This window comes from Polypterus senegalus, chromosome 11 (assembly GCF_016835505.1).
Source record: "Polypterus senegalus isolate Bchr_013 chromosome 11, ASM1683550v1, whole genome shotgun sequence".
In the NCBI taxonomy this organism is placed as follows: Eukaryota; Metazoa; Chordata; class Cladistia; order Polypteriformes; family Polypteridae; genus Polypterus; species Polypterus senegalus.
Window position 1 is genome coordinate 141,163,317 of NC_053164.1, and position 26,346 is coordinate 141,189,662.

The following is a 26,346-nucleotide window of genomic DNA, read 5'->3' on the forward strand; positions in this document are numbered from 1 at the left end:
ACATGCTATTCTTGATAAGTTTCAGTCGGGTTTCAGAACAAATCACAGTACAGAAACTGCACTCATTAAAGTAGTAAATGACCTGCGGGTAAATGCAGACAGAGGCCATTTATCTGTTCTCATCCTCTTAGATCTGAGTGCCGCATTTGACACAATTGATCATAATATTCTTAGACATCGCCTTAGTCAATGGGTGGGACTCTCTGGTAGTGTCTTAAATTGGTTTGAATCCTACCTGACTGGTAGAAAATTCTTTGTAAGTTGTGGTAATTATACTTCAAAGACACATGATATTCTATATGGTGTTCCACAAAGCTCTATCCTGGGTCCGCTGCTCATTTTGATTTACATGCTTCCGTTAGGTCAGATTATCTCAGGGCATAACGTGAGCTACCATAGCTATGCTGATGACACACAACTGTACTTATCAATAGCGCCTGACGACCCTGACTTTCTTGATTCACTGACACAATGTCTTACTTGTGTTTCTGAATGGATGAGTAGTAATTTTCTCAAACTAAATAAAGAGAAAACAGAATTTTTAGTGATTGGCAATAATGGATAAAATGAGGGTATTAGAAATAAATTTGATGCATTAGAATTAAAAGTCAAGACGGAGGTAAAGAATTTAGGGGTAACTATTGACTCTGACCTGAATTTTAAATCACATATTAATCAGATTACTAGGACAGAATTTTTCCACTTAAGAAATATAGCAAAAGTTAGACCTCTCATAACATTGCAATATTCTGAGAAATTAATTCACACTTTTGTTTTCAGTTACTGTAACACACTCCTCTCAGGACTACCAAAAAAAGACATAAATCTGCTAGAATTCTAACTAGGAAAAGAAAGTCTGAGCACATCTCTCCAGTTTTGATGTCACTACATTAGTTATCTGTGTCATTTAGAATTAACTTTAAAATTCTGCTCATAGTTTACAAAGCCTTAAAAAATCTCGCTCCATCTTATATTTTGGAATGTCTTACACCTTACACTCCAAATCGTAACCTTAGATCTTCAAATGAGTGTCTGCTTAGAATTCCAAGAGCTAAACTTAAAAGAAGTGGTAAGGCAGATTTCTGCTGTTATGCACCTAAAATCTGGAATAGCATGCCAATAGAAATTTGCCAGGCTAATACGGTGGAGCACTTTAAAAAACTGCTGAAAACACATTACTTTAACATGGCTTTCTTTAATCCTGATGCTCTGTATATTCAATTGATTATTATTATTAATCATGGTATTCATATTCAAAATCCGTACTAACCCCCTACTTTTTCTTCTGTTCTTTTTCCGGTTTTCGGGGGTGGTGACCTGCAACACCACCACCTGATCAAAGCACCGTGATGTCCCTACATTGATGGATTAAAGGCCGGAAGTCCACATGGCCGTCATCATCAAATTCTTCCATGAGAACCCTGAATACCATGCTGACTGATTGAGGTCATTTATGTTAGGTAGAATGCCTAGAGGGGGCTGGGTGGTCTCGTGGCCTGAAACCCCTGCAGATTTGTTTTCGGTTTTTTTGTTTTTTCTGTCCTCCCCGGCAACCAGACCTTACTTTTATTCTATGTTAATTAGTGTTCCCTTATTTTAATACTTAGTTATTTTATCTTTTTTCTCTATCTTCATCATGTAAAGCCCTTTGAGCTGCATTATTTGTATGAAAATGTGCTATATAAATAAATGTTGTTGTTTAACCATTTAAATTAAGCGTGGATGACATTTTCAGTAACTATTACCCAAATGATCAGATAACATAGTTAATCAATAAACTGATGCTCCGATTTTTCCTTCACATTTATTAATCATATTTACTTACATTTTTACGGAATCTGATGATTTAGGATATGCAGTAATGTATAAATTCACTTGAACAGACACAATGAACACATAATGAAACCACAATGCTCTACCTATTGAGCCTTCATAGTTTTCTGACTCTGTGCTCAGGAATCCATTAACTTTCTTCACTGCTGCCATTTGCACCTCAAGGTCTGCCAAATTTCTCACAACCCAGTTCAAGTAGTTTGTTACCTGGTAGAAGAAACATACAATGATTCACAATTGATGCCATATTCTCTAGAAGACCTAAGTTACCATCATTTAGGGATGAGTCATTTTAATAATCTTTATTGTTTATTATGTATTTAGACAGAAGAAAACAAAGAAAACAATTATATTGACACACGTGCAAGTTGGAGACAACTAAAGGGCTTCAGTAATAGTAATTCCACATCTGACCAGGGGGCGAAGGGGTGCACTAATTGTCTTTCTTGATCCCTTGCAGACTATTCTCAGGTAATTCTGCAGGGTTCCTGATGCATTTGATGACATCACTTCCAGCCCCCGTCTCTGATGTCACTTCCGGACCCCACCTCTGATGACATAATTTCCTACACTGGTCTTTAAAGCAGGCACCTTGTCTATATACCAGCAGTTCAATTGTTGACTCCGATCTGTAAAGATCTGTTGTTGTTTCAAACCATTTTGCAGCCAGGATATAATATACAGGTGGTTGCCCTAAACCTTCATGGTCTCTCAGTGTGATACTTGTGAGAATACAGTATATAGAATGTTACATAGTTTGTAGTATAAAAGTGCGGCTACTAAAAGAATATTTGTACATTTATAGTGCAATCAAAGCAAAGTTAAGTTGCAGCAATGCATTTTAAAATAAAACTGCAATCTTTAGAATTTCTATGACTAAAAATTGAAAATTTGACTTTAATGTTGTAGTTTATTTCATCATTAAAGTAGAACATCACAAACTTCTCCTTAAAATCGATGTTTAATTTATTAGTTTCTCAAACCCCATTGTTAGTAAAGTAGCATGTTAAATGCTTCATATTCTAAGTGCTTTCCGAGCCAGTCGTTAATCACTACGTGCTTCTTAAACAAGCATCCTCTAGCACCGAGAGGAGCCGGAGGCAATGATTGTAGCACAGAATACATTCACTTTATAATATTACAACTCTCTAGATATTTAGAATACAAGATTAATACTTGATCTCATGAAATGCATTAAAGCATGTACATCACATTTTACAGATAAAAGTGTTCACTACATTTAAAAAATTTATACTGTTAATATTGAAACATGTAGGCAGCACAGTGGCACAGCAATAGTGCTGCTGCCTCGCAGTAGGGGGGTTATGCCCTGGGTGTTACCAGCCTGGAGTTTGCATGTTTTCCTTGTGAGTTTCCTCAGCCTGCTCCAGTTTCCTTCCAAAGACATACAGGTTAGGGGATTTCTGATGATGATAAATTGATGCTACTAGTGTATGTGCATCCTCGTATTCACAATGCAATGTGCTGGTGTCCCATCCAGGGATTGTTCCTGCCTCACACCTGATGCTTCACATTAGCGTCAATTTAGCATTACCAAATCCCCAAACCTGCATGTCTTTGGAGCATGCCAATTAAACCCACCAGGAAAACATGCAAGCTCCAGGCAGGGAACACCTAGGATGCAACCCCCTTACTACACTGTAGTAGCTATACCATTAATGGGACATATTATTGGGGATCGCTGTGCCACCATGCCACCCACGTTTAATTATTAACAGTATAAATTATGCAAATGAAGTTAACAGTTTTTCTAATATGCATGCTTTAATGACTTTCATCATGAATTTAATGTATTCTGTGTCACGATTGCTGCCTTTGGCTCCTTTCAGCACAAGAGAAAGTCCATTTAAGAAGCACGTAGCAATTAACGACTGGCTCAGGGAACACAGAATACGAAGCATTTAATATGCTACTTAGTTACGATGGGGTTTGAGAAACGCTAGTAAATCAAGTATCAATTTTAAGATAAGTTTGCAAAGTTCTACTTTAATGACAAAATAAACTATTAAAATGGAAATTTCAAGATTAAAGTTTCAACGTTAATCATGAAATAGACCTCTTTTTTTTCCTCAGTGTCCCCAATATTCTTACATACTAAACAGAAAAAAAGATAAGCAGTACGTTTTTAATGTTTCTTCATTTTTAATCTGCAGTTGATTTGCAATGTTAACCCTCTTTAATTTTATATCAGTATTTTTATGGTAATATTTTCATTACATAAATTGTATTATTTACAAAAACACATTTAATTTCCTTACAATTTATTAAAATGTAAAGTATCTAGAGGTTCTGATAAATTTTAAAAAGTTCTGGTATGTGTAGGTTGCATTGTGTACACAAAGAATGGCTATGAATTATTATTTTTCATTTTTTAACCTTTGCTCAATATTACTGTGATATATGTCATTTTTTAACGAATGCATAATGGAAGAAGCTGTTACAGTAGGAATAGAAAAATATATGAAAGTTATTTTTAATTAATTGCCTTGGTTTGGTGTTGAATCTAGCCACTGTGGTCGCACATGCCCTTATTGCCCATTCCAAGCCCAGGTAAACTGGGGAGGGTGGTGTCAGGAAGGGCATTCAGCCTAAAATCTGTGCCAAATCATACATGCAGATGAGAAACAGAATGTCCCTACCAGATCAGTCAAGGCCCCAGTTACTAAAAACTGCTAATACCCTGCTGAACAGCAGCATCGGTGGTGTGGAAAAATAATAAATAGTTTGATCAGTTTGATCAATCTGGTATACATGATAGAGCCACGCAGAACCTGTCTTTATAGTGCAAGTGCTTCTCCTAACGAACAAAAAACCACAAGTGACCAACTGACGAACTTAAAGGATGTGGTAAATGCTGATCCAAGCAAAATGTTGCAAGATGTAACAGTTTGAAATTCTTGTGCAACCAAAGTCATAAGACAAAGGCCCTATAAAAGATTTGGGATACCGACCCCTCGAGGCAGATGAAGGGCAGGTGTCCTAGGACTGTGCTTCTCTGTCATCTTACCCTTGCCTGGTGTGTATTAATAAAAGATTTTTTACTAACTTTAAATAATATCTCTCTGTCTTCAGTCACAAGAAACGATACTACAGAAAAAGTGTCCACAGTGGAAACTATGCTACTGCTGGGCAAAGAAGGTAAAGGAAAATTAGAGGGAGAAAGCGGGTTCAAAGACAATGGGAAAGCAGGAAGGGAAAGAGTGTGGAGTTCAGAGTTGGAGCTTTGAATGTCAGTACTATTGGTAAAGGGAGAGAGCTGGCTTCCAAAAGAATGGAAATGGAGGTGGTGAATACATATTTTAAGAAGAAGGAGGAACACACGGTGACATATAAGAGTGGAGGAAGGTGTACACAGGTGGACTATACATAGGTGGTCCTATGTAGGAGATGCAATGTTTAGGAGATTAGAGACTGTAAGTTAGTGGCAGGGAATAATGTAGCTAGACAGCATTAATTTGTGGTATGCAGGATGAATTTTGATTTGAAAAAGAGGAAGAGAGTGAGAATGGATAATTTGGTGGAACAGGCTCTGGGTGGTGGTGAAGACATAAAAGATTATTGGAACAGCAGAACTGAAGTGATAAGGGTGAGAGCTACGAAGGTGCTTGGTGTGACATCTGGACAGAGGAAGGAAGACAAAGAGACTTGGTGGTGGAATGAGTAAGTACAGGAAAGAATAAAGAGGAAGAGGCCAGCAAAAAAAGAATTGGGATAACTAGACAGATGACAAAAACAAATGGTGTACAAGAAACGCGGCGAAAGGTTAAAAGAGGAGTGGTGAAGGCTAAGGAAAAGATGTATGCTGAGCTATATGAGAAGCTGCACACAAAGGAAGGAGAAGAGCCCTTGTACCGATTGGCCAGTCTGAGGGATAGAGTGGGGAAGGTCAGGGTGATAAAGAATGCAGATGGAAATTTGCTGACAAGCAGGGAAAGTGTGTTGAAGAGGTGAAAGTAGAACTTTGAAAGACTTATGAATACAGAAAATGAGAGAGTGTAGGTTGGAGGAAGTGGAGATGAAGTGGAGATAGTAAATCACGAAGGAGATCAGCAAGGCTGAAGTGAAGGAAGATATGATAAGGATGAAAGGTGGAAAAGCAGTTGAGGATATTTCAGTGGAGGCATGGAGGTGTTTAGGTGAGATGGCAACAGAGTTTCTAACTAGGTTGTTTAACAAAATCTTGAAAAGTGAGAAGATTCCTGAGGAGTGGAGAAGAAGTATAATGTATAATACCAATTTACAAGAATAAGGGAGACGTGGAGAGGTACAGTAACAGCTGGGGTATAAAGCTGATCAGCCACACCATGAAGATATGGGAAAGAGTGATGTATGATAGGCTGAGAGGACAGGTAGTGATCTGTGAGCAGCAATATGGTTTCATGAAAGGAAAGAGCACTGCAGATGTGATGTTAGCTTTAACAGTGTTGATGGAGAAGTACAGAAAAGGTCAGAAGGAATTGCGTTGTGTGTTTGTGGACTTAGAGAAAGCATGACAGGGTGCTGTATGAGGAAGCCTGGAGTAGCCGAAAAGAATGTGATGATGGTACAGGATATATATATAATGACAGTGTGACTGTGGTGAGGTGTGCAGTTGGAATGATAGCCTGCTTCAAGGTGAGAGAGAGATTACACAAATGATTGGCTCTGAGACCCTTCCTGTTTGCAGTGGTGATGGACAGGTTGACAGAGGAGGTAGACAGGAGTCTATATGGACTATGATGTTTGTGGATGACATTGAGAGTAGACGGCATGTAGAGTCAAACCTGGAGAGGTGGAGGTGTTTACTGTAAAGAAAGGGAGTGAAAGTCGGTAGGAGTAAGATGGAGAATAGGTGTATAACTGAGAAGGAAGGTGGTTGGTGGTAGCGATTGCAAGGAGCAGAGGTGTTGAAGGTAGATAAATTTAAGTATTTGAGTTCCACAGTCCAAAACAATAGAGAGTGGTGCAGACAGGTGAAGAAGAGAGTGCAGGCGGAGTGGACTGGATGGAGAAGAGTCACACGAGTGTTTTCTGATGGAAGAGTAACTTCAAGAGTGACAGAGAAGGTCTATAAAACACTAGTGAGACCAGCTGTTTATGGTTTAGAGATGGTAGTACTGACAAAAACACAGGAGGTAGAGATGGAACTGCTACAATTTCCGCTTGGAGTAATGAGGGTAAACGGGATTAGAAATGAGTATATTAGAGGAACAGCACAGTTACGACAGTTTGGTGACCAAGTGAGAGAGGCTAGATTGAGATTATTTGGGCACAGTCAGAGGAGAGATGAGGGGTACGTAGGGAAATCATGTTGAGGTGGTGAGGGAGGACATGGAGGCAGTCTGTGTGGCAGAAAATGATGTCAAAGACAGGAATAGATGTAGACGGATGATCCGCTGTGGCAACCTCTAAATGGGAGCAGCTGAAAGAAGCAGAAGAAGAAACCTTAGGCTGATGTTGGCAATTGTAGTATTATTTGAGAAAGAAGATGTTTTGCAATGCTGTGCCTAAGTTGATTTAAATTGAGGGATTGTTTTGAGGCTATCTGTAGGTTTCTGTGTTTTAGATATCCCTGAACTCACTTTGACCTGTTTTTGAGTGATATCTGCCTGTGTGTGTGTGTTGGGGGCTGTCTGTGTGTCAACATATGTGTCTGTGAACATAACAACTCAATACAAATGAAACTTGCCACATTTATTAATAAGATGCAATGTTACAGCAAACACCTACTGATTTAGAGCTAAATCATTCTAGTAGATATTGCTGTACAGAGTAAAACATTTTGCATGTTGTGTGCCCACTGCAGTACAATTAGAGGACAATAATTGAATATTTTTCAGCAAGAGATGATTGTTCATTTCATTCATATAATAAACTACAGTCCTGCAATAGTTTACTACTTTAAACAAAGCTTTATTTAGGTAAAAGCATCTGCTGTAAAATCTGTATATTTTAATACCTTTCTTTAAAATACAACAGAAATTACCACAAGTAAAAAAATAAAATAACATCCTTACATATAAACAATAAGGCATAGTACATACAGCATCTAGTCTTCCAGTCCCTTATATAGCTGCTTTAAGCCTAATTACAGTACTTCCAGTCCAAATGGATTAAATGTTACTTTCTTCAGTGAAAAAAAAATCAATTTTACAGTTTTCCTTTAGTATTTTAGGCATTTCCTATTCAGAATTAATTAATATCATTTTATAAACACTGTTTATAATTTTAAGAAGTTCAAAAACATGCTGTATGTTGTATTTCAACATTATGTATATGTAAGTATACTTTGCTTTGTGTTACTAAATATCCTGGGTTAAAGAATAAAAAAAAAAAAAAGTTAATTATCCAATAAAACACTGTGTATGAGTACCTTTTGGGTTTGAACATACTGTTTATTGCACATTGTGGGTGCACAGAAAAAAAAACAGGCATCCTGGCCGGGATAGTGGAAGGTTTCATACCCGTCCAGGAAGCCATAATGGAAGGACTGGGAGAATGGGCTTACCAGGAGTAGGTCATTCCCCCACACAGCAGGTGGCAGTGTGCCTTGGGGGCTAAACCTGATTAAGACTCCTGCAGAGTTGCATGGGACATGGAATCCAGAAGCGCGACCCTATTGGGGTCTTTGGGGAACACTAGAGGGCACTGCCGGGGATGACTGCCCTGGTGTCTGCATGACCCAGAAGTGATCTAGATGACTGAGATAAGAGACTGGAAACAACTTCCAGGTCAAGCTTAAAAGAAAGCCTGCAGCCTCATTTTTATGAGTCAGAATCGGGAGACAGTGGGCTATGTTCTTGGAGGAGGAAGGAGAACTGTTCTTGGTGTATTATTTTGTTGGTTATTCTTGTGAAGATGTTTGGAATTAATAAAAATTCTTTATTTGAGTGTAAAGTGTTTTTGGGCTTTATTGTGTCTGAGATGTGGGAGACTACAGCATCACCCTACTGGTAATAACATTTAATGAGTTATCATTTGTGGGATTGCTTAATAAATTGCTATAGGATCAATTTCATTCTTAAAAAAGTTATTTAAAATAAAGATTGATTATTTTTTTTACACCTAACACATCAAATGTTTTAGTTTCCAAAATTCATTTACATTATATTATTAATGTTGATGTGCAGGCTAGTGTGGCAAATAAGAGCTCACCTGTACCGAGATCTAGGACGACCTGTCAGTTAGGTTGTCTGTAGTCTTTCCTCCATCTTTAACACAGCTCGTCCAAGTACAGTATACTAGGATCCTGCTGGCAGTATGATTAGGTAGGCAGAACAAGGGGTTACTTTCCCTTTAAATATTAGGGATATTCTGAGTCTGCTAGCCCTCTACTGTACATTACTCATTTGACTTAACAGGCGTACTATCACAGAGCACAGAAAAAAGAGCTGTATACCTCTTTTGATAGCGGAAGGAAAATTTACACAAAAAAGGTCCTTTATAGCATTATATGAATCAAAATAACTTAAAAAATTTGTAACAAATGTAAAATTAACTGCATGTGCCTCCAACATTTAATTTATTTATTATGTTTGCTTGGAAATAGTGCTTCATCATCTTTGTCCAATGATTTTTACTGCTTAATATCAGCCCACACTCAGTGTCGCTTGACAGTCCTAATCCTGAGCTGGCAGAAAATGTGGAGGCTCTCTAGGCGGTCTTGGAGTAAGGTCTCAGTTAGAGGATGGTTTTTGTACAAAACATGACTGAACTTGTGCAAGTTGCTGTTTTTGAGATCAAAAAACACAAGGGACAATTAGGAAACCCTGAGTGACTCGCTCTCACTATTGTGAAAGCAAGAAGTGCATGTGAAAGTACTTGCATTAGTCATGACCTTAATCATGGTGCCAAATTGGCAGTGTAGCTAGTGGGCAGACATACATAAAACAAAATTTCCCAAAATAAACACCTCCTTAAAGTCCTGCTGTCTACCAAGCTACTTGGTAGCTTATTCCAAGTGTCTATGGTTTTCTGCGTAAAGAAAAACTTCCTGATGTTTGTGTGAAATTTACCTTGAACAAGTTTCAAACAACAAGTTTCCAACTGTTTCCTCATATTCTTGATGAACTCATTTTAAAATAACTGTCTCAATCCACTGTACTAATTCCCTTCGTAATATTAAACACTTCAATCATGTCACCTCCTAATCTTCTTTTGTTTAAGATGAAAAAGCTCTGCACTTTTAATCTTTCTTCATAATGCATCCCCTGTAGCCCTGGAATCAGCCTAGCCGTTCTTCTCTTCACTTTTTCCAGCACTGCTATGTCCTTTTTGTAGCCTGGAGACCAAAGCTGCACAAAGTACTCAAGATGAGGCCACACAAGTGCATTATAAAGGTTGAGCATAACATCCTTGGACTTGTACTCCACACATCGTGCTATATTACCTAACAATCTGTATACCTTCTTAATGGCTTATGAACACTGTCTCACAGTTGATTGTGTCAAGTCAACTGTGACTCCTAAATCCTTCTCATAAATTGTACTCTGGATTTTTACTTCCTATGTGTAATACTTTACATTTACTGACATTAAGCTTCATCTGCCCTAAATCTGCTCAAGCCTGTAACCTGTCCAAGTCTCTCTGTAGTGATTTAAGGGATTTCAGATTATCTGTCGATCCACCTATCTTGGTATCATCTGCAAACTTAACCAGCTTGTTACTTCTATTCCTATCCAAATCATTTACAGTATATATAAAAAATAGCAGCAGCCCTAGCACTGACCCCTGTGGAACACCACTCTTAACATAAGCCAATTCTCATAAGGTTCCATGCAACATAACCCTCTGCTTCCTGTGTCTGAGCCAGTTCTGCACCCATCTAAAAACATCACCCTGAACTCCCACTTGTTTTAGTTTGATGCCCAACCTCTCATGTGGCACCTTATCAAATACTTTCTGAATGTCAAGATAAATAATATCATATGCTCCATTTTGATCATAGCCTTTTGTTGCTTCCTGATAGAATTTCACCATGTTAGCAAAACATGACCTCTCTCTTCTGAACCCATGCTGACTGTTCAGAAAAAAACTCCTGTACTTGCCACGTGCTGCTCAATCTTATCCTTATTGATTCCATTCATTAATTTTCCTATGATGCATGTTAAGCTTACTGGCCTATAGTTGCGTGGATCTGCCCGATTACCCTTTTCATATAACGTGATAATATTTGCTATTTTCCAATGTATGTACTCGTTAGCCTCCTGAAAAACTTGAGAGCAAATATTATCTGGTCCTGGTGATTTGATTGATTTTGGCCTATTTAATCTGAGCAATACTTCTCTCTCTACAATTTCTAAATTAGGAAAACATGCAGACTCCACACAGGAAGTACCCGGGATGCAAACCCTGTGCCACCATGTTGCCTATATTGTGCTTAATTATATTCACTTACTGAAAGGGATACATTTTTCAATTCTATATGCCACTGGTAATGAAATTCACAAAACACTAATCTTTAAATGACACATTTTGATATAATGCTAAGGTCCTTGATATATTCAGTTTAATATATGTGATACAATTAAAATCTGATCTGAATCCTTTCAGACCAGCACAATATGACCACTTACCGTGAGTGCATATGTGAGCCCAAGCCCTACCAGTCCCGCCTGAAATTTATCAAGTGTCCAGATCGATGCTACAGCTGCTGTGAGAACAATGACAGCTCCCAGATAATCCTGGTATAAATAATCAAAAATTAAAAAGCAGAACAAAAACAATAATTATGATGCAGTGTCTCAATAGGGCAACATTTATTACGTTCAGAGGAGATCAAAAGAGATACAGAATAGTCATTTGAAATTTACAAATAGCACAGAATTCAAACTCTATTTTAGCAAGAACAAAAAGCTTAAGAATGAGCAGAAATATTACTTTTTTATGACTGTTGGTAGAAGAAAATTCACATACTTTTTATCTGATTACAATATTTCCAGGATGAACATTGCTTCTGTTATAAAGTTGCACATGCTAAACTTTATTAATCAAATACTAATGTATTAGGAAAGGATATGTGAGGGCTGCCTCCAGCCCCTCACCAAAACTTACTTTGGTATAAATCCATTGTAACACTCACACTAAATCTCAGGATCTTTCATTTATGTCACTAATGTCTTAGTCTTTTTTGTCATGTTTATGGTTTTCTGTCCATTCTGTTATGCATGAATATAATATTTGATAAAGACCTCTTTTTATGTGATATGCTAACAGCTGATATGATATGGGTGCATTTTCTTACCGTTCGCACCTCCAGCCACCGGTTGGCAGCAGACAGAAACAAATAAGCTGTGTTGTTGGTATCTGTCAGCTCCAGCATTCTCTGTTTGAACCTTGCCTCATGCCTAAAGGGAAAAGCAGTTAAGTAATTATATTGATTAACATGCTAAACATCTGAATAAACTAAACAGGAAAACAAACTGCCTTATAAAATGTTCACTGGAAGCAGTGGCAGAAAAGAGGATGACAGAAAAATTTAGAGGTCATCATGATTATTCTGGAGTACATATAGCCAACAGCTCATTCCACCCTGGTTAGAGGTGGCAATGGAGTACTTTTTCTTGCCCTTACCTTTCAGACTAAATAATACTATACTTCCTGCCAGTGTGCCCATCTTCACTGTAGCCAGTTAAAACAGACATATTAGCACAGGGAACAATGTATCTGCATTATTCTATTGTGTGTAATGTTCTGTGGTGTGCACTTATGTAATACAGTAGCTTGCACTTTGTTTTTACTGTTTTGCATGATGTTTTATGTCCAATATGGTTTCTGGAGGAACAGAATTTCAAAACAAGTACTATCCCTCCATCCATCTTACATTTATCACTTCAAGACTATTTATAATTCCATTCTAGCTACAATTATTTATTTCGAAAAGAAAATAGAGAGAAAGAAAGTACAGATGAAATTAGAAGCCAGAAACTCGAAGAAGAAATACAACAAAATGAAAAAAATCTGTAATAGTGTGCATTTTTATATTTTTATATTTAAAATAACTTGCTTAGCAATTGTTAAATGTTAAATTAAGGGCAAAGGCATAGTGACAAGACAGGCAAAGCAGGTAATTGCCTGGGGCCCTGAACAGGGTGGAAGAGGACTTCTGTTTACATTGGTGTTCATTGCAACAACAAATCTGCATGAACTCCTCACTTGAAGCACAGCATTGACACATTGCAGTGACACAGCTAGAAATCCCCTGTAAGGGGGGCCTCCCAATTGCTGTTGCGTGAGTGTTTGTGATGAATGTTACTTTTATAGCAAAGATAAATGTAATCAGTACCGTTTTCAAGTCATGAAGAGAATTTAAATATCTGGAAGCAAAAAGTCAGAAAAAAGAAGAAGCAGGACATGGTATTACAAAGTTATGAAATTGATATCCATCCATCCATCCTCTTCCACTTATCCGGGGTCGGGTCGAGGGGGCAGCAACTTAAGCAGAAAGGCCCAGACTTACCTCTCCCCGGCCACTTATTCCAGCTCTTCCGGGAGAATCCCAAGGCGTTCCCAGGCCAGCCGGGAGACAGTCCCAGCAGCGTGTCCTGGGTCTTCCCTGGGGCCTCCTCCCGGTTGGACGTGCCCGGAACACCTCACCAGGGAGGCATCCAGGAGGCATCCTGATCAGATGCCCGAGCCACCTCATTTGACTCCTCTCGATGCGGAGGAGTAGCGGCTCTACTCTGAGCCCCTCCCGGATGACTGAACTTCTCACCCTATCTTTAAGGGAAAGCCCAGACACCCTGCAGAGGAAACTCATTTCAGCCACTTGTATTCACGATCTCGTTCTTTTGGTCACTACCCATAGCTCATGACCATAGGTGAGGGTAGGAACGTAGATTGACTGGTAAACTGAGCCTTACAGCTCAGCTCTTTTTTCACTGCAACAGACCGATGCAGAGCCCGCAATACTGCGGATGCCGCACCGATCCGCCTGTCGATCTCACAGTCCATTCTTCCCTCACTCGTGAACAAGACCCCGAGATACTTGAACTCCTCCACTTGGGGCAGGATTTTGGGTGGTGGCCGAAGGTGGGGACCTTGGTGGTCTGATCCTCGGCTACAGAAACTGGCTCTTGAGACGTGGAATGTCACCTCTCTGAAGGGGAAGGAGCCTGAGCTAGTGCGCGAGGTCGAGAGGTTCCGGCTAGATATAGTCGGACTCACCTCAATGCACAGTTTGGACTCTGGAACCAATCTCCTTGAGAGGGGCTGGACTCTCTATCACTCTGGAGTTGCCCCCGGTTAGAGGCACCGAGCAGGTGTGGGCATACTTATTGCCCCCCGACTTGGAGCCTGTGCATTGGGGTTTACCCCAGTGGACGAGAGGGTGGCCTCCCTTCGCCTTCGGGTGGGGGGAAGAGTCCTGACTGTTGTTTGTGCATATCGCGAACAGCAGTTTGGAGTATCCACCCTTTTTGGAGTCTCTGGAGGGGGTGCTAGAGGGCGTACCTTCTGGGGATTCCCTCGTTCTGCTGGGAGACTTCAATGCTCACGTGGGCAATGACAGTGAGACCAGATTGAAATTGATATATTTTTTTTTTAATTTAAAGAATTTCTTTAATGGAAAGAAAAAAATGGTAAGAGAAAAAGCTGTGTGTTTGAAGTTGCATTGGGTACTGGTGACTTGCAATTGCCACAGTAAAAGCAGTTTTGTGGTCACCTTGATGCTGTGATTATGTGGTTTGTTTTAGTCTACTTGTCATTTGATTTTGCTGTGGGAATATCTAAGACTTAGGATAAGTCAAGAGGAGACACGGTGCAATACTATCACTGTTGTCTCTAGTGAGACAAGTTTTACATTTTTAAAGCTGATTAAATCTAACTTGAGATCTACTATCTTACCAGGAGACATTTATAGTCATCACTCTAATTTCAATTGAAATCAGTGTTTGAAGGTCTTTGGAGCAGGAGGACACAATGGCTGCATTTGCTGTAGCCAAAAGCTACAAACAGCAATTTGGAAAGTTACAATAATGCCTTAATGAGTCAGTTTTTAAAAATTTCTATTACATGCCCTTTATTATTTTTTTTAATATTACGAAGGGCAGTTTGCATTTATTTTTCATTACCATGTGAATCTTATATTTATTTTGCAATTTATTTGCTTTTTTACTTATTTAGATATTTAACAAGCACTTTTTTATTTTCTCTGTATTCATTATGTTGTTTTAATTATATAATCTTTTTTTCACAACATTAAAATAAAGAGTTTGTGTTTATTAAATTCTTTCTGTTGATGTTAGTAGTTTAGATATTGTCTTAAAATAATGTTCATAATCATGTCGGGACTCTGGAGAGGGGAAGGTTGGAGGGCCCCATGGAGTTCTGATTAAGGGAACTAGAATTTAGCAACAAAATATTAAATGGCAATGACATAGTAAATAAATGGTCAAAAGGGGATATTTTCAGAATAAAATAATTCATTACTGAAAATAACAACAACAATATTTGTGGCTTTAAGGCAGGCAGCCTGCGGTGGGTTGGCACCCTTCCCGGGATTGGTTCCTGCCTTGTGCCCCGTGACCCTGTGTTCGGATCCAGCGGGTTGGAAAATGTATGGATGGATGGAAGGCAGGCAGCCAAGGAAATGAAATATCAATAGTCACAACTATGATACAGGAACTAATCCTATGAGGAGCTGCAGCATAACAGCAATATATAGTAGTAACTTTCTATAAGAGCAATTCAATTGAAAAAGATAACAGCTTTTCTATATAAGAACTATTCGTTTCCCCATACAAACACCAGACATAGGTAAGTAGTAACACTGATTGATTTTAACTTAATAACATGGAGGTTTTGTTCTTTGGCCACAGTCTGAAGCAAGATAGGACCTCATATAATGGCATTTGTTGACATTACACTAAAGTGTAATTTTTTCTAGCAAGCAACAACGTCTTACCATACATCTGTCTTACATGGTTGAATGGTTAATGGGTATACATACAGTATATGTTCATCATGATCACATGTTTAATAGCTATTTTCCATGTTTTACATAGGACAGTCCATTGACTCCACCCCGTTGTATCTACATTTATGTTATTAAATATGTATCATTAAAAAAGTAGTAAAATGAATATAATACATTATGCCTTTTTTGTTGAGGATTAATGCCTCTCTGCATTAATTGTAAATACAAGAATGTAATGTATGCTACCCCAAGATTCTTGTGGACACACTCTGCTGGTCCCGAGTATCAGGGTAGAAATTATCTGTTTCTGCAAATGCATTCCACCATCTCTCAAGAAGCATATATTACCCCTCATTCGCAGCATACAAATGACTTACCATTGTTTCTTTGAGCAGTCTAATTGTAACCAAAGCCACACTCTCCAGATTTGCCACCTTTAATTTGCTGCAGAATACCATTAATTTAAACAAAATCATTTGAAAGTTCCTTTATCACAATTAGTGTCCATGCAGATATTTAAATAAAAAAGCATGAAATATACATTTGCTCAATATGTTTTTAAATCTTTTATAACCCAAGTACAGATATTGACATACATCATATATACTGTTGTCACACACTTGTGAGTAGGAGGCAGCTAAAGGGCTTGAGTAATTGTAATAAAACATCCGACCAGGGAGCAGCGGAGTGCACTGACTGTCTTTCTCAGTTCCCTACAGACCTTTCCCGGGAAATCCTGCAAGGTTCCGGCACATCTGAAGACGTCACTTCCGAAGCCGGCTCCTTTGATGACGTCACTTATGAAGCCGGCCCCTTTGATGACGTCACTTCCGAAGCCGGCCCCTTTGATGACATCAGTTCCTCTCAAGACCTTTAAAGTCTCCATCTTAGGCTACTATAGCGAGTCTTGTTTTGGACTCTGTGATATGCACACCGTGTATTTGATTTAGAAAACCCTTTTGCAGCTGGGAAAAACAATATACGGGTGGCTGCCCCAAACCTTTATAATGTTTTGGACTCATTTATATGACAGTGGCGCAGTCGGCAGGATGAAGTCCAAGAAGAAACCGGGGCTCGGACATGTAGGAAACCAGGTAGGAAAGTACCGGGGCCGAGTTTCTGGGGGGGAGTGCGTTTGGGGGTCAGGAAGGACTCAGTATAGGGTCTGCTCCTCAAAAACAACCCCGGGCTTATAACTTACCAAATGGAGAATGTGAAGGGGACATACAGGCATAGGCTGGTTTCTGGGGATGAAACAAAAAGGGCTTATTATGTTCTCTCGGAGGAGAGAGCTGAGCTGCCCATTGGGACTGAGGTCCCAGATAAATATGGGCTATCTCCAGTCCAGCAGGTAAAAAGAATAAAAAACTGGATACTTGATCCAGAGAGATCAGTCCAGGAGCAGGCTGTGGCCCTCTGGGAGCAGGTGGCTGTGTGTCTAAGGCCATTTGAATTAACCACCTGCCAGATAGTTCAACAGGTAGCCTGCCTCCTCTTTTTAAAAGGCCTCCCTAAAAACTTTGCCCAGTCGGACTGGAATGAATTCCATTCTATGGAAGAGCTTTTAAAGCTCTTGAGACACCTGAGACAATTTCAAAATCTGGGAGAGCAGAACAGCCCTCTAGTGGATTTCCTAGAGATTACGTCCTACTGAATAAGTCTCTTACACATACATCGGAGCCTGTTTCTGAGTTCCCGGGCCACTGGGCGTGCGACCTACCCGGGAGCGAGGCGGGATGTAGGTGGAAGGGGGGAGATAGTTTGTGTGCTCTTGCCAACTCCCTGACGTGTTGAAATACAGGATCTGTAGTCATTAATGGTTATAAGCTCCTTGCCCTGTTTGATTCCGGCAGCAACGTTTCCATTGTTGATTGCCGATATGTTTTACCACGACAGAGAATTAAAAAAAAGACAAGTATTAAATGTATTCACGGAGACATCCGGATGTACAACACCGCCCTGTGTTTCGTGAGTCAGGGAGGATCCTCCCTAATCCTCCCTTCTCAGCGATTCTAGGGCGGGACTGGACAGAAAATAAATGCGGTAAACTATTGATTACTCTTGATAAAAACTTAGGCTTCGTTATAGATGGGGATAACTCGTCTCAAGCCATCTCCACACCATGCACACAGCTGGCGGAGAGCGATACGGAAGCCCACAAGGAGGACAGGGAAATTCCTGGTCCGTCACAGGCGAATAAGTCATCCACCCGCACCTTGACAATTCAGGAGGAATCCCCTCCCCTTGAGGTCAGACCAGACCCCCTCTCCAACATTTACTTTCAGTTCAAACAAACACGGCTTCTTTTAAAAGGGAGCAGTGGAATGATGACTCCCTAAAATTTGCAAAAAATGCAGTAGTCCTTTTCAACGGCCAACGCACACACCAGCCCATGCCACAAGGACCTCACTTTGTAATAGAAAATGATCTATTATATCGGGTCGAGGAACATGGGGCGGAGGTTCGGAAACTGTTGTTAATTCCACAAACTTACCGGCGGCAGGTTTGTGAATTAGCTTTGTATTTCTTGTCCAGAATGTCAATTGCGGCAAATTCCTAGAAGGGACTGTGCTCCTCTCGTTCCCCTTCCCTTAATTGATGTCCCCTTTGAACAAATCGGGGTCGATATTGTAGTACCCTTGGAGCCCTCAGCCCAAGGACATAAATATATATTAGTCCTCGTGGATTATGCGACCCGATATCCGGAAGCTGTTCCCTTGCGCTCAACTACATCTAAAGCAATCGCACGGGAACTAGCAGGAGTATTTGCGCATGTTGGTATTCCTAAAGAAGTCCTAATGGACTCTAATGGACTCCTCAGAGACGTTCAGGGAAACGGCCAAGTTACTGAAAATAAAGCATTTAAAGACTGTGGTATACCATCCTCAAACCAACAGTCTAGTGGAGAGATTTAATCAGACTCTCAAGCAGATGTTTTGCAAGGTGGTCAGCGGGGATGGGAGGAATTGGGATCAACTGCTTCCCCTCCTTCTCTTTGCCTATCGGGAAGTCCCACAAGCCTTTACGGGGTTCTCTCCTTTTGAGTTGTTATATGGATGACAACTATCGCACAGTTACGCGATGGATTTGAGAAAATTCAACTTATTTTAAAAAGTCATATGGAAGAGGCACAAGCAGCACAGGCCCATTATTACGATTGTGGCACGACACTCTGAGAACTCCAGCCGGGGGATCGTGTCATGGTATTAATTCTCACCTCTCATTCTAAATTACTCGCCCATTGGCAAGGCCCTTATGAAATTAGGGAGAGAAAAGGATTGGTCGACTATTTGGTGAAACAACCCAATTGTAGACCAACTGAGCGGGTTTATCATGTGAACTTGCTGAAGCTGTGGAATGAGAGGGAACCAGATTCCTCCTCCGCTCAGCCCTGCTCATTCTTTGCTCAAATAGACACCCTTAATTTCGGTGAGGAATTAACTTATAGACAATGACGGGAGCTGGAATCAGCTATCCTGTCCGTCTCAGAGGTGGTGAGTGTAAAACCTGGAAGGACCTCTCTGATTGCGCACGACATAGTGACTGAACCAGGGGTTATAGTCCGAGAGCACCCCTATAGACTTCCTGAGGCAAAGAAAGCAGAAATGGAGCTGGAAATCAAGCGGATGCTGACTAGGAATGATTAAGGAAAGTTATAGTCCCTGGTCCAGCCCAATTGTCTTGGTTAGTAAGCCTGACTGCAGTTGGAGGTTTTGCAATGACTTCCGTCGGCTTAACCAGGTCTCCCTTTTCGATGCTTATCCCATGCCTCACGTGGATGACCTCCTCGAGAGACTTGGGCAAGCTGAATTTTTGACCACGTTTGACATGACAAAAGGGTACTGGCAGATTCCTTTAACGGACTCCGCGAACGTCAAGACCGTGTTCAGCACTCCTAGCAGACACTGGCAGTATCGTGTTCTTCCTTTGGGTTACACGGGGCTCCTGCGACTTTCCAGCGTCTGGTGGACAAAGTGCTCCAACCCCATAATGTGTATAGTGCTGCCTATCTGGATGACGTCGTTATCTATTCCAGCACATGAAACCTTTTTTATACTGATAGTTCCAGCAGGACAACGTACCATGTCACAAAACATACATCACCTCAAATTTGTTCTCAAAACCAGTAACTTCAGTTTACTGCACTGGCATGTACAATTCGCAGATTTCAATTTAAAACAACACCTTTTATATATGGGGGAATTAAATGTTTGCAGTTTGAACATGTGGCTGAAGAATCTGCAGGATGTTATTGATTGTTTCCAGGACCTCACGGACACCATACCTCAAAGATTTCAGTCTGTCTGAAGGAGTAAGGAGTCCTACTTGTTAATGTATAGGTGTACTTATATTAATTAGCAATCATATAGTCTGAATTAAGATTTTCCAATATATATATACTGTATAAATGACATGTACAGTGTATACCGTATACTTGTATGTACATACTACATTCTGTTTTGTATAACTGTTGCATAAAATTTTCTGTTGTAACTTTAACTGAAAATGTGTACAGCACTCAGGTTGTCATCAAGACATTGAGCTATACTGTATTACTAAAATGCATTCTTGTTTAGCATGCCACTGTGTGGCGATGTGTTGTGTGATTATTAGACAGGCACACAAGAATTTCTCTGTACTCTGTACACATAACAATACTACTGCTACTACATTAAAATAAATGTGACTACTAATGCTAAAACCCAGAAATCGATATGAATATACACCCACTTCCTCTACATTTCCAGTTGGAATCCAAGGATTCAGAAGTGAAACAAAACTTATTCTGCAAGAAAAAAACAATAAGAAGTGGTGAAGTGGCTTTTTCCCAAAACCTGTTTAAGTATTAAAACTTTTGAAAGCAGCATTGACTCAGCCAGTCCCCAACAAAACATTACTAGATGAGATAATTTCCTGAAAGCAGTTCCAGGCACGTCATTAATACAAACAAATTGGTTATTTCTGTGATTTTTCTTTTAAGTAAAATGTGCACAGTACAAATCAAACATAGCCAGCATCCGTCCATCAGTCTGTTTACTTCACCCTGTTATGCAAGGTAGGGCAGTGGCGAAGCAGGAGCCTATCTTAGTAAGCATAGGGGGCAAGGAAGGAACAATCCCTGGGCAGAATGCAAGTCTATCACAGGGTAAACACTGCATTTTTAGATTCAAATTATACTTTAGAAAATTATTTAAGAGAAATGTGGATAACACAAGACGTTTGAGTTACTATATATTTCGGAAGCCTGATGAAAAGAACGTGGTGGACTAGTTCTCTAAATTACTCTCCCAACTTGCATTTAAGTCTCTACAAAATTAGCACACTTGGTTATTGCTTTGATTCTGGAACTAGAAAGCATGCTGTGAAATGTGCAGTGTTAAGACAGATCTACAATCTGATGGCAATCTCTAATGTCTACAATGAAAAAACAAAATAAAGAAGTGAATGAAATTAATGACTTCTGCTGCTCTAACCAGAGGGAGGTGCACATACATAGTTTTCTTAAAGTAATAGTTGGAAACAGCAGATGTGGCACACTTTCAGATTAGCAAGTTAGTGTACTGCATGCCCATTTATACACAATTGATAGAGGTACAAACAGAAAGCAATGTAAAAACACTGAAATTAAGCATAGCTACTTTATGTATCAAGCTGGCAGTATGCATTTTGCCTGCTGGATCAATTACAGTACTTCTCTCCAACAGGTAATCTCCACATTCTAGAAATCTATTATAAATTAAATGAAACAGGCATAATGGTTCACATTATAATAATAAGTGGTTCACATAGAGAAAAGCATATGCAGGACCTATTGATCTCATGTGTTTTCCACAGGAGCTGACAAATTCAACGGATCTTGCTGTTCTCGCTACTGTGGTCTTACACGCTTCTTTTGGCAGGCTGCTTACTGCTAATGCAAGCCAGACTCATACTTCAGGCCTGTTTTCTTTTTTTGGTCGCTCACCTTTTAAGGCCCTGTCTGAGTAACAGGTTAAGTTTTCAGAACTTTTTTGGCTCTAGCTTCTCTTTCTATTGGTGAGACAAACGGAAAATGTTGCATGCAGTACTTAATTTTACTGCATAGGACCAGCTGACACAAACCAAAACTCCAGGCTTTCACTTTGGCAGCCTTGGGGCATTCCAGGTAGTAGGCAAGAAGCCTTTCTCAACAAACACAAGTGCACCTGTTACAGAAAGCATATTGCTGTGTACAGCAATCAACATTTAAAACAAACTCCTCTAAGGTATATACCTATACAATATCACAGAAAGTAGTATATTGAGAAGCCAAACAATGTCAGATCCATCCATTTTAAATGTTTTAATCATTTGTTCACACCCAATGAAAAAGTGTAAAGAATGAGTAGCAAACCTTGTGAAAACACCTTCATTCTCATCTTTCTGGGGTAATCCCTAAGTATCAGTATTTCATCTACTGCATTCTTTAAACACTTTTCCTAAGTTTGAAATTTGTCACTCATGCACCGTTTCATTTATAACTGTTATTATTTTCATACAATACATATTTTGACCTTTATCTTGATAGTGTCCTTAATTACATATCAATCTGTAATGGTGTTTTTCTTATTAAAGACACCTTATGAAATAAAGATTTGCTGAATGGCAAATCAGTGCACCTGAATATGTCATGCTGAATTCCCATGACTATTACCTAGATGCTCATCCACAGTAGAATATATGGCTAACCTATGGTTTTTGTCACATGACAATTTGGAACAACTTGAACCCCTGCATTCCTTTTTAGCAGCGGTTTGTTACCTTTGACCTTGTGCTTGCAATCTACATTTTTCTGGATGCCACCTTATCAAAAATATTAACATATCCCTGCTAGGAGGGCTGCAAGAACCATTGCATTGGTTTTGTCTTCCTTAGCCCCAGTGAGCTCTTTATATATTCATATTTGCACATAGCATTCAAATGTCTGCTTAATAAAAATTATATTAGCCCCTTCATTTTATTGTTAGTACCAGTGCTGACCAGCAATACTGTAACAATTCAGTGTGTAAATGTGCTTGTGGTAAAGTCACTGTTTGGTGGTTCTTTATATGTGGGCATTGCTGTATTATTTGTAGGAACTTTACCAACACAAATTCAATTAATCATTATTTACTTACTTTAAAGTTTAGGAATTAAAATGAAACTAAATGAACATTAAATTTAACCTAAAAGGCCATGAGTAAGATTAACTAACCTGAAAGCACGAATGGTGGTGAGTCCTTCTGCAGTTTCAGAAAAGTGGCACAACAATGGCAACTGGGTTGAGTCATCAAGGTCCTGGAGGTCTCTAGGAATGTTTTACACAGTTGATAGATTTAGAGAAACAAAAAAAACATGCACTCTCTGTTCATTTATTATTATAAATGAGAAGGATAAAAGCTCTAAATTAGAAATGACACAAAATAGCTTATTTATACTTTGAGTATAAGAGTACTCCAATTTTTTCAAAATTATTCACTGTGAGAAAAAAAAAACAATTGTTGTGCGAAAGAGCATGGCATGAAAACATGTGTATGGGTCAGGTGACAGTTAGCAGCAACCTATTCCAAAAGCAGAGTAGAGGAGCTATTTATTGGTCCATTACAGGGTTCTTTATTATCAAATAAATAAATAAATAAACAAAAAACAAGGTGGATGAAACAAGCACCTTCACACTGTGGCATGAAGCCACATTTATGTCAGATGAATGTTATGTATCATATCCAATAGAAGCATTATGTAATAGCTTCTCTTGAGAGGTGAACTAGACCAAACAACATCTATCATTTGATCTATATAAAATGGGTCTAGGGTTAAGCTGGTTAGGCAATGGTTTCACTTTTGTTAAACTTTACACCACAACAAGCAAAATGCAACTAAATCAATGTAAAAAGTTCAACATCCCAGAAAACTAACATATGTTAAAACATATGCAAATATACTCAGATGTGAAAGCACTTGTTTCTTTTTGAGGTCATAATGGACTTCACATTCCAGTTTACACACTTTATTTAATGAATGATTGATTATTTGTTTTATGTTTAAGAATCCATCTTTTGAGATATTTCAAGGAAAAGAAAAATAACATGTCTGTAAAATTTTTACTTTCAGCAAATCCCACATTCCCCCACTGCTGAGCCCTGTTACCATTAATGTGTTCAGAAAACGTTCAGAATGACAATAATGCCACAAAACAACTTTATCACTAAGATCAAACACTTCTGAGTTCATGTCCTCTGACATGTCAAGAAGCATGACTGCAGTTTTTTAGACTGCAGTTTTACCTGTAAGTCTTCTAAGTAGTTTGACCTGTCAGTCAGATTGTTATTAGAAACTTTGTTAAACAGAACCTGCCCAATTTTCCTCACCTCCCACCTCTCCATATGCTGAAAAAAATATTGCTCAGTCTCGAGGACTCAGACAGCATTTCTGGAATATATAAAACCATTTTACAGTCCCTGCCTTTCAAAGATCCAAGAGGACAATGGGAAAAGGATCTCTCACTCAACATAGCAGAAAAGGAGTGGAAGGTAGCAATGCAGAGAATTCACTTGAGCTCCATTTGTGCAAAGCATATAATTATTCAACTCAAAATTATATATCGAGCACATCTGTCTCGTTTAAAATTGTCCAAAATGTTTCCTGGGCAAGATCCAACCTGCAAACATTGCAATCAAGTTCCAGCCTCCCTGGGTCACATGTTTTGGGCCTGCACCAAATTAACATCATTCTGGACCAAAATCTTTAAATGCCTATCAGACAGCCTTGGTGTCACAATCTTTCCTAACCCATTAACAGCTGTGTTTGGTGTACTCCCAGATGGGCTTAAAGTGGAGAAGGACAAACAAACTGTGATTGCTTTACTACACTATTGGCACGCAGACTTATCTGGCTCAGCTGTAAGAATCCTAACTCTCTTTTAAGTCAGTGGATAACTGATCTTCTTATATAATACGCTACTGTGGCTGTTCATTTGTCTGTCCAGGATTTTAAATCACCTGTAGCTTGCAAACCATTTCACCTATTGACTTGAAATTTGGTACACATATACTACGTGACATCTACTATTTGCTTTCAGGGTGATGATTTTTATTTTATTTTATTGTAGAAACAACTCTCGGCAGCGCTCAGCTGGGGCAGCTGTGCGGCGAATGCGTATGGGTGCCATTCTCATTTCTTTCCACCTTCACCAAATATTCTTGAGGCAGATTGAAGACTTAAGTGCCAGCTTAAGTGAAAAATTAAAGAAAACATACTAAGTAATTGCAACACGAAAACTAACTTAATCAGTTTTAACGCGAAAAGATGCCAACGAAAGAAGAGAAGCAGCGGGCCACTAGGGTGGAGAAAAAAAGAGCTGCTCAGGAAGCGGCAAGCACATCAACCTCTGAGCAAACGAATGCTAAACAGAGGCAGAGAAACAGTATGAAAATTAGGAATGCTCAAGGCAAGTGTATTCATTGCACGTTATCGTGCAGTATGCCGTTACTGGTATTATACTGTATATTATTTGAAATTGGAAAAAAATCAAATTCTCACTTAGAGGATCTGTGCAGGACTTTTTCAAAACCTGGCAGGATCTAATAATAACATTTTAGAATAAGCATTTAAAGCATTTGTTTTCGATCCTATTTTTGTACAAATTGATCCATTTGTATGGAATGTTGTGTGATTTTAATAAAAGAACAACCATCACAGAAAATGGTGCAGCACACAATGACTCCTGCTCTTCTGTAAAACACCACCTGGATTGTACCAATGTCCTCCGTCATTGTCATGTCCATATATTGTAGTTACTAGCAAAATACCCGCGCTTCGCAGCAGAGAAGTAGTGTGTTAAAGAAGTAATGAAAAAGAAAAGGAAACATTTTAATAATAACGTAACATGATTGACAATATAATTGTTTTGTCATTGTCATGAGTGTTGCTGTCATATATATATATATATATATATATATATATATATATATATATATATATATATATATAGCAAAATACCCGCTCTTTGCAGCTGAGAAGTAGTGTGTTAAAGAAGTAATGAAAAAGAAAAGGAAACATTTTGAAAATAACGTAACATGATTGTCAATGTAATTGTTTTGTCATTGTTGTGAATGATGAGTGTTGCATATACATATCCATACATATATACACATATATATACACACACACATATATACATACATATATATATATATACATACATATATACACATACATCCACATATACTGTATATACATATATATACATATCTACATATACACACATACATATACATACACACACATATATACACACAAATACATATATATAAACTGCTCAAAAAAATTAAAGGAACACTTTTAAAACACATCAGATCTCAATGGGAAAAAGAAATCCTCCTGGATATCTATAGTGATATAGACTGGGTAATGTGTTAGGAACGAAAGGATGCCACATCGTTTGATGGAAATGAAAATGATCAACCTACAGAGCCCTGAATTCAAAGACGCCCCAAAAATCAGAGTGAAAAAATTATGTGGCAGGCTAGTCCATTTTGCCAAAATTTAATTGCAGCAACTCAAAATTATGCAGCACTTTGTATGGCCCCTGTCTTCTTGTA

General features: G+C 39.0%; 1 protein-coding gene across 8 annotated transcripts in view; it reads right to left on the bottom strand.

Moving 5' to 3' along the window:
- Window positions 1-26,346, bottom strand: part of abcc9 (ATP-binding cassette, sub-family C (CFTR/MRP), member 9) — a 229,194-nt gene that overhangs the window by 24,103 nt on the left and 178,745 nt on the right. For all 8 annotated transcript variants that reach the window (XM_039769711.1, XM_039769709.1, XM_039769708.1 and 5 more), the window contains 4 exons: window positions 22,962-23,054; window positions 12,077-12,179; window positions 11,409-11,516; window positions 1,920-2,040 (listed from right to left, as the gene is read on the bottom strand). In XM_039769711.1, coding sequence (XP_039625645.1) covers window positions 1,920-2,040; window positions 11,409-11,516; window positions 12,077-12,179; window positions 22,962-23,054 — 425 coding nt within the window. The remainder of the gene's footprint in view (window positions 1-1,919; window positions 2,041-11,408; window positions 11,517-12,076; window positions 12,180-22,961; window positions 23,055-26,346) is intronic.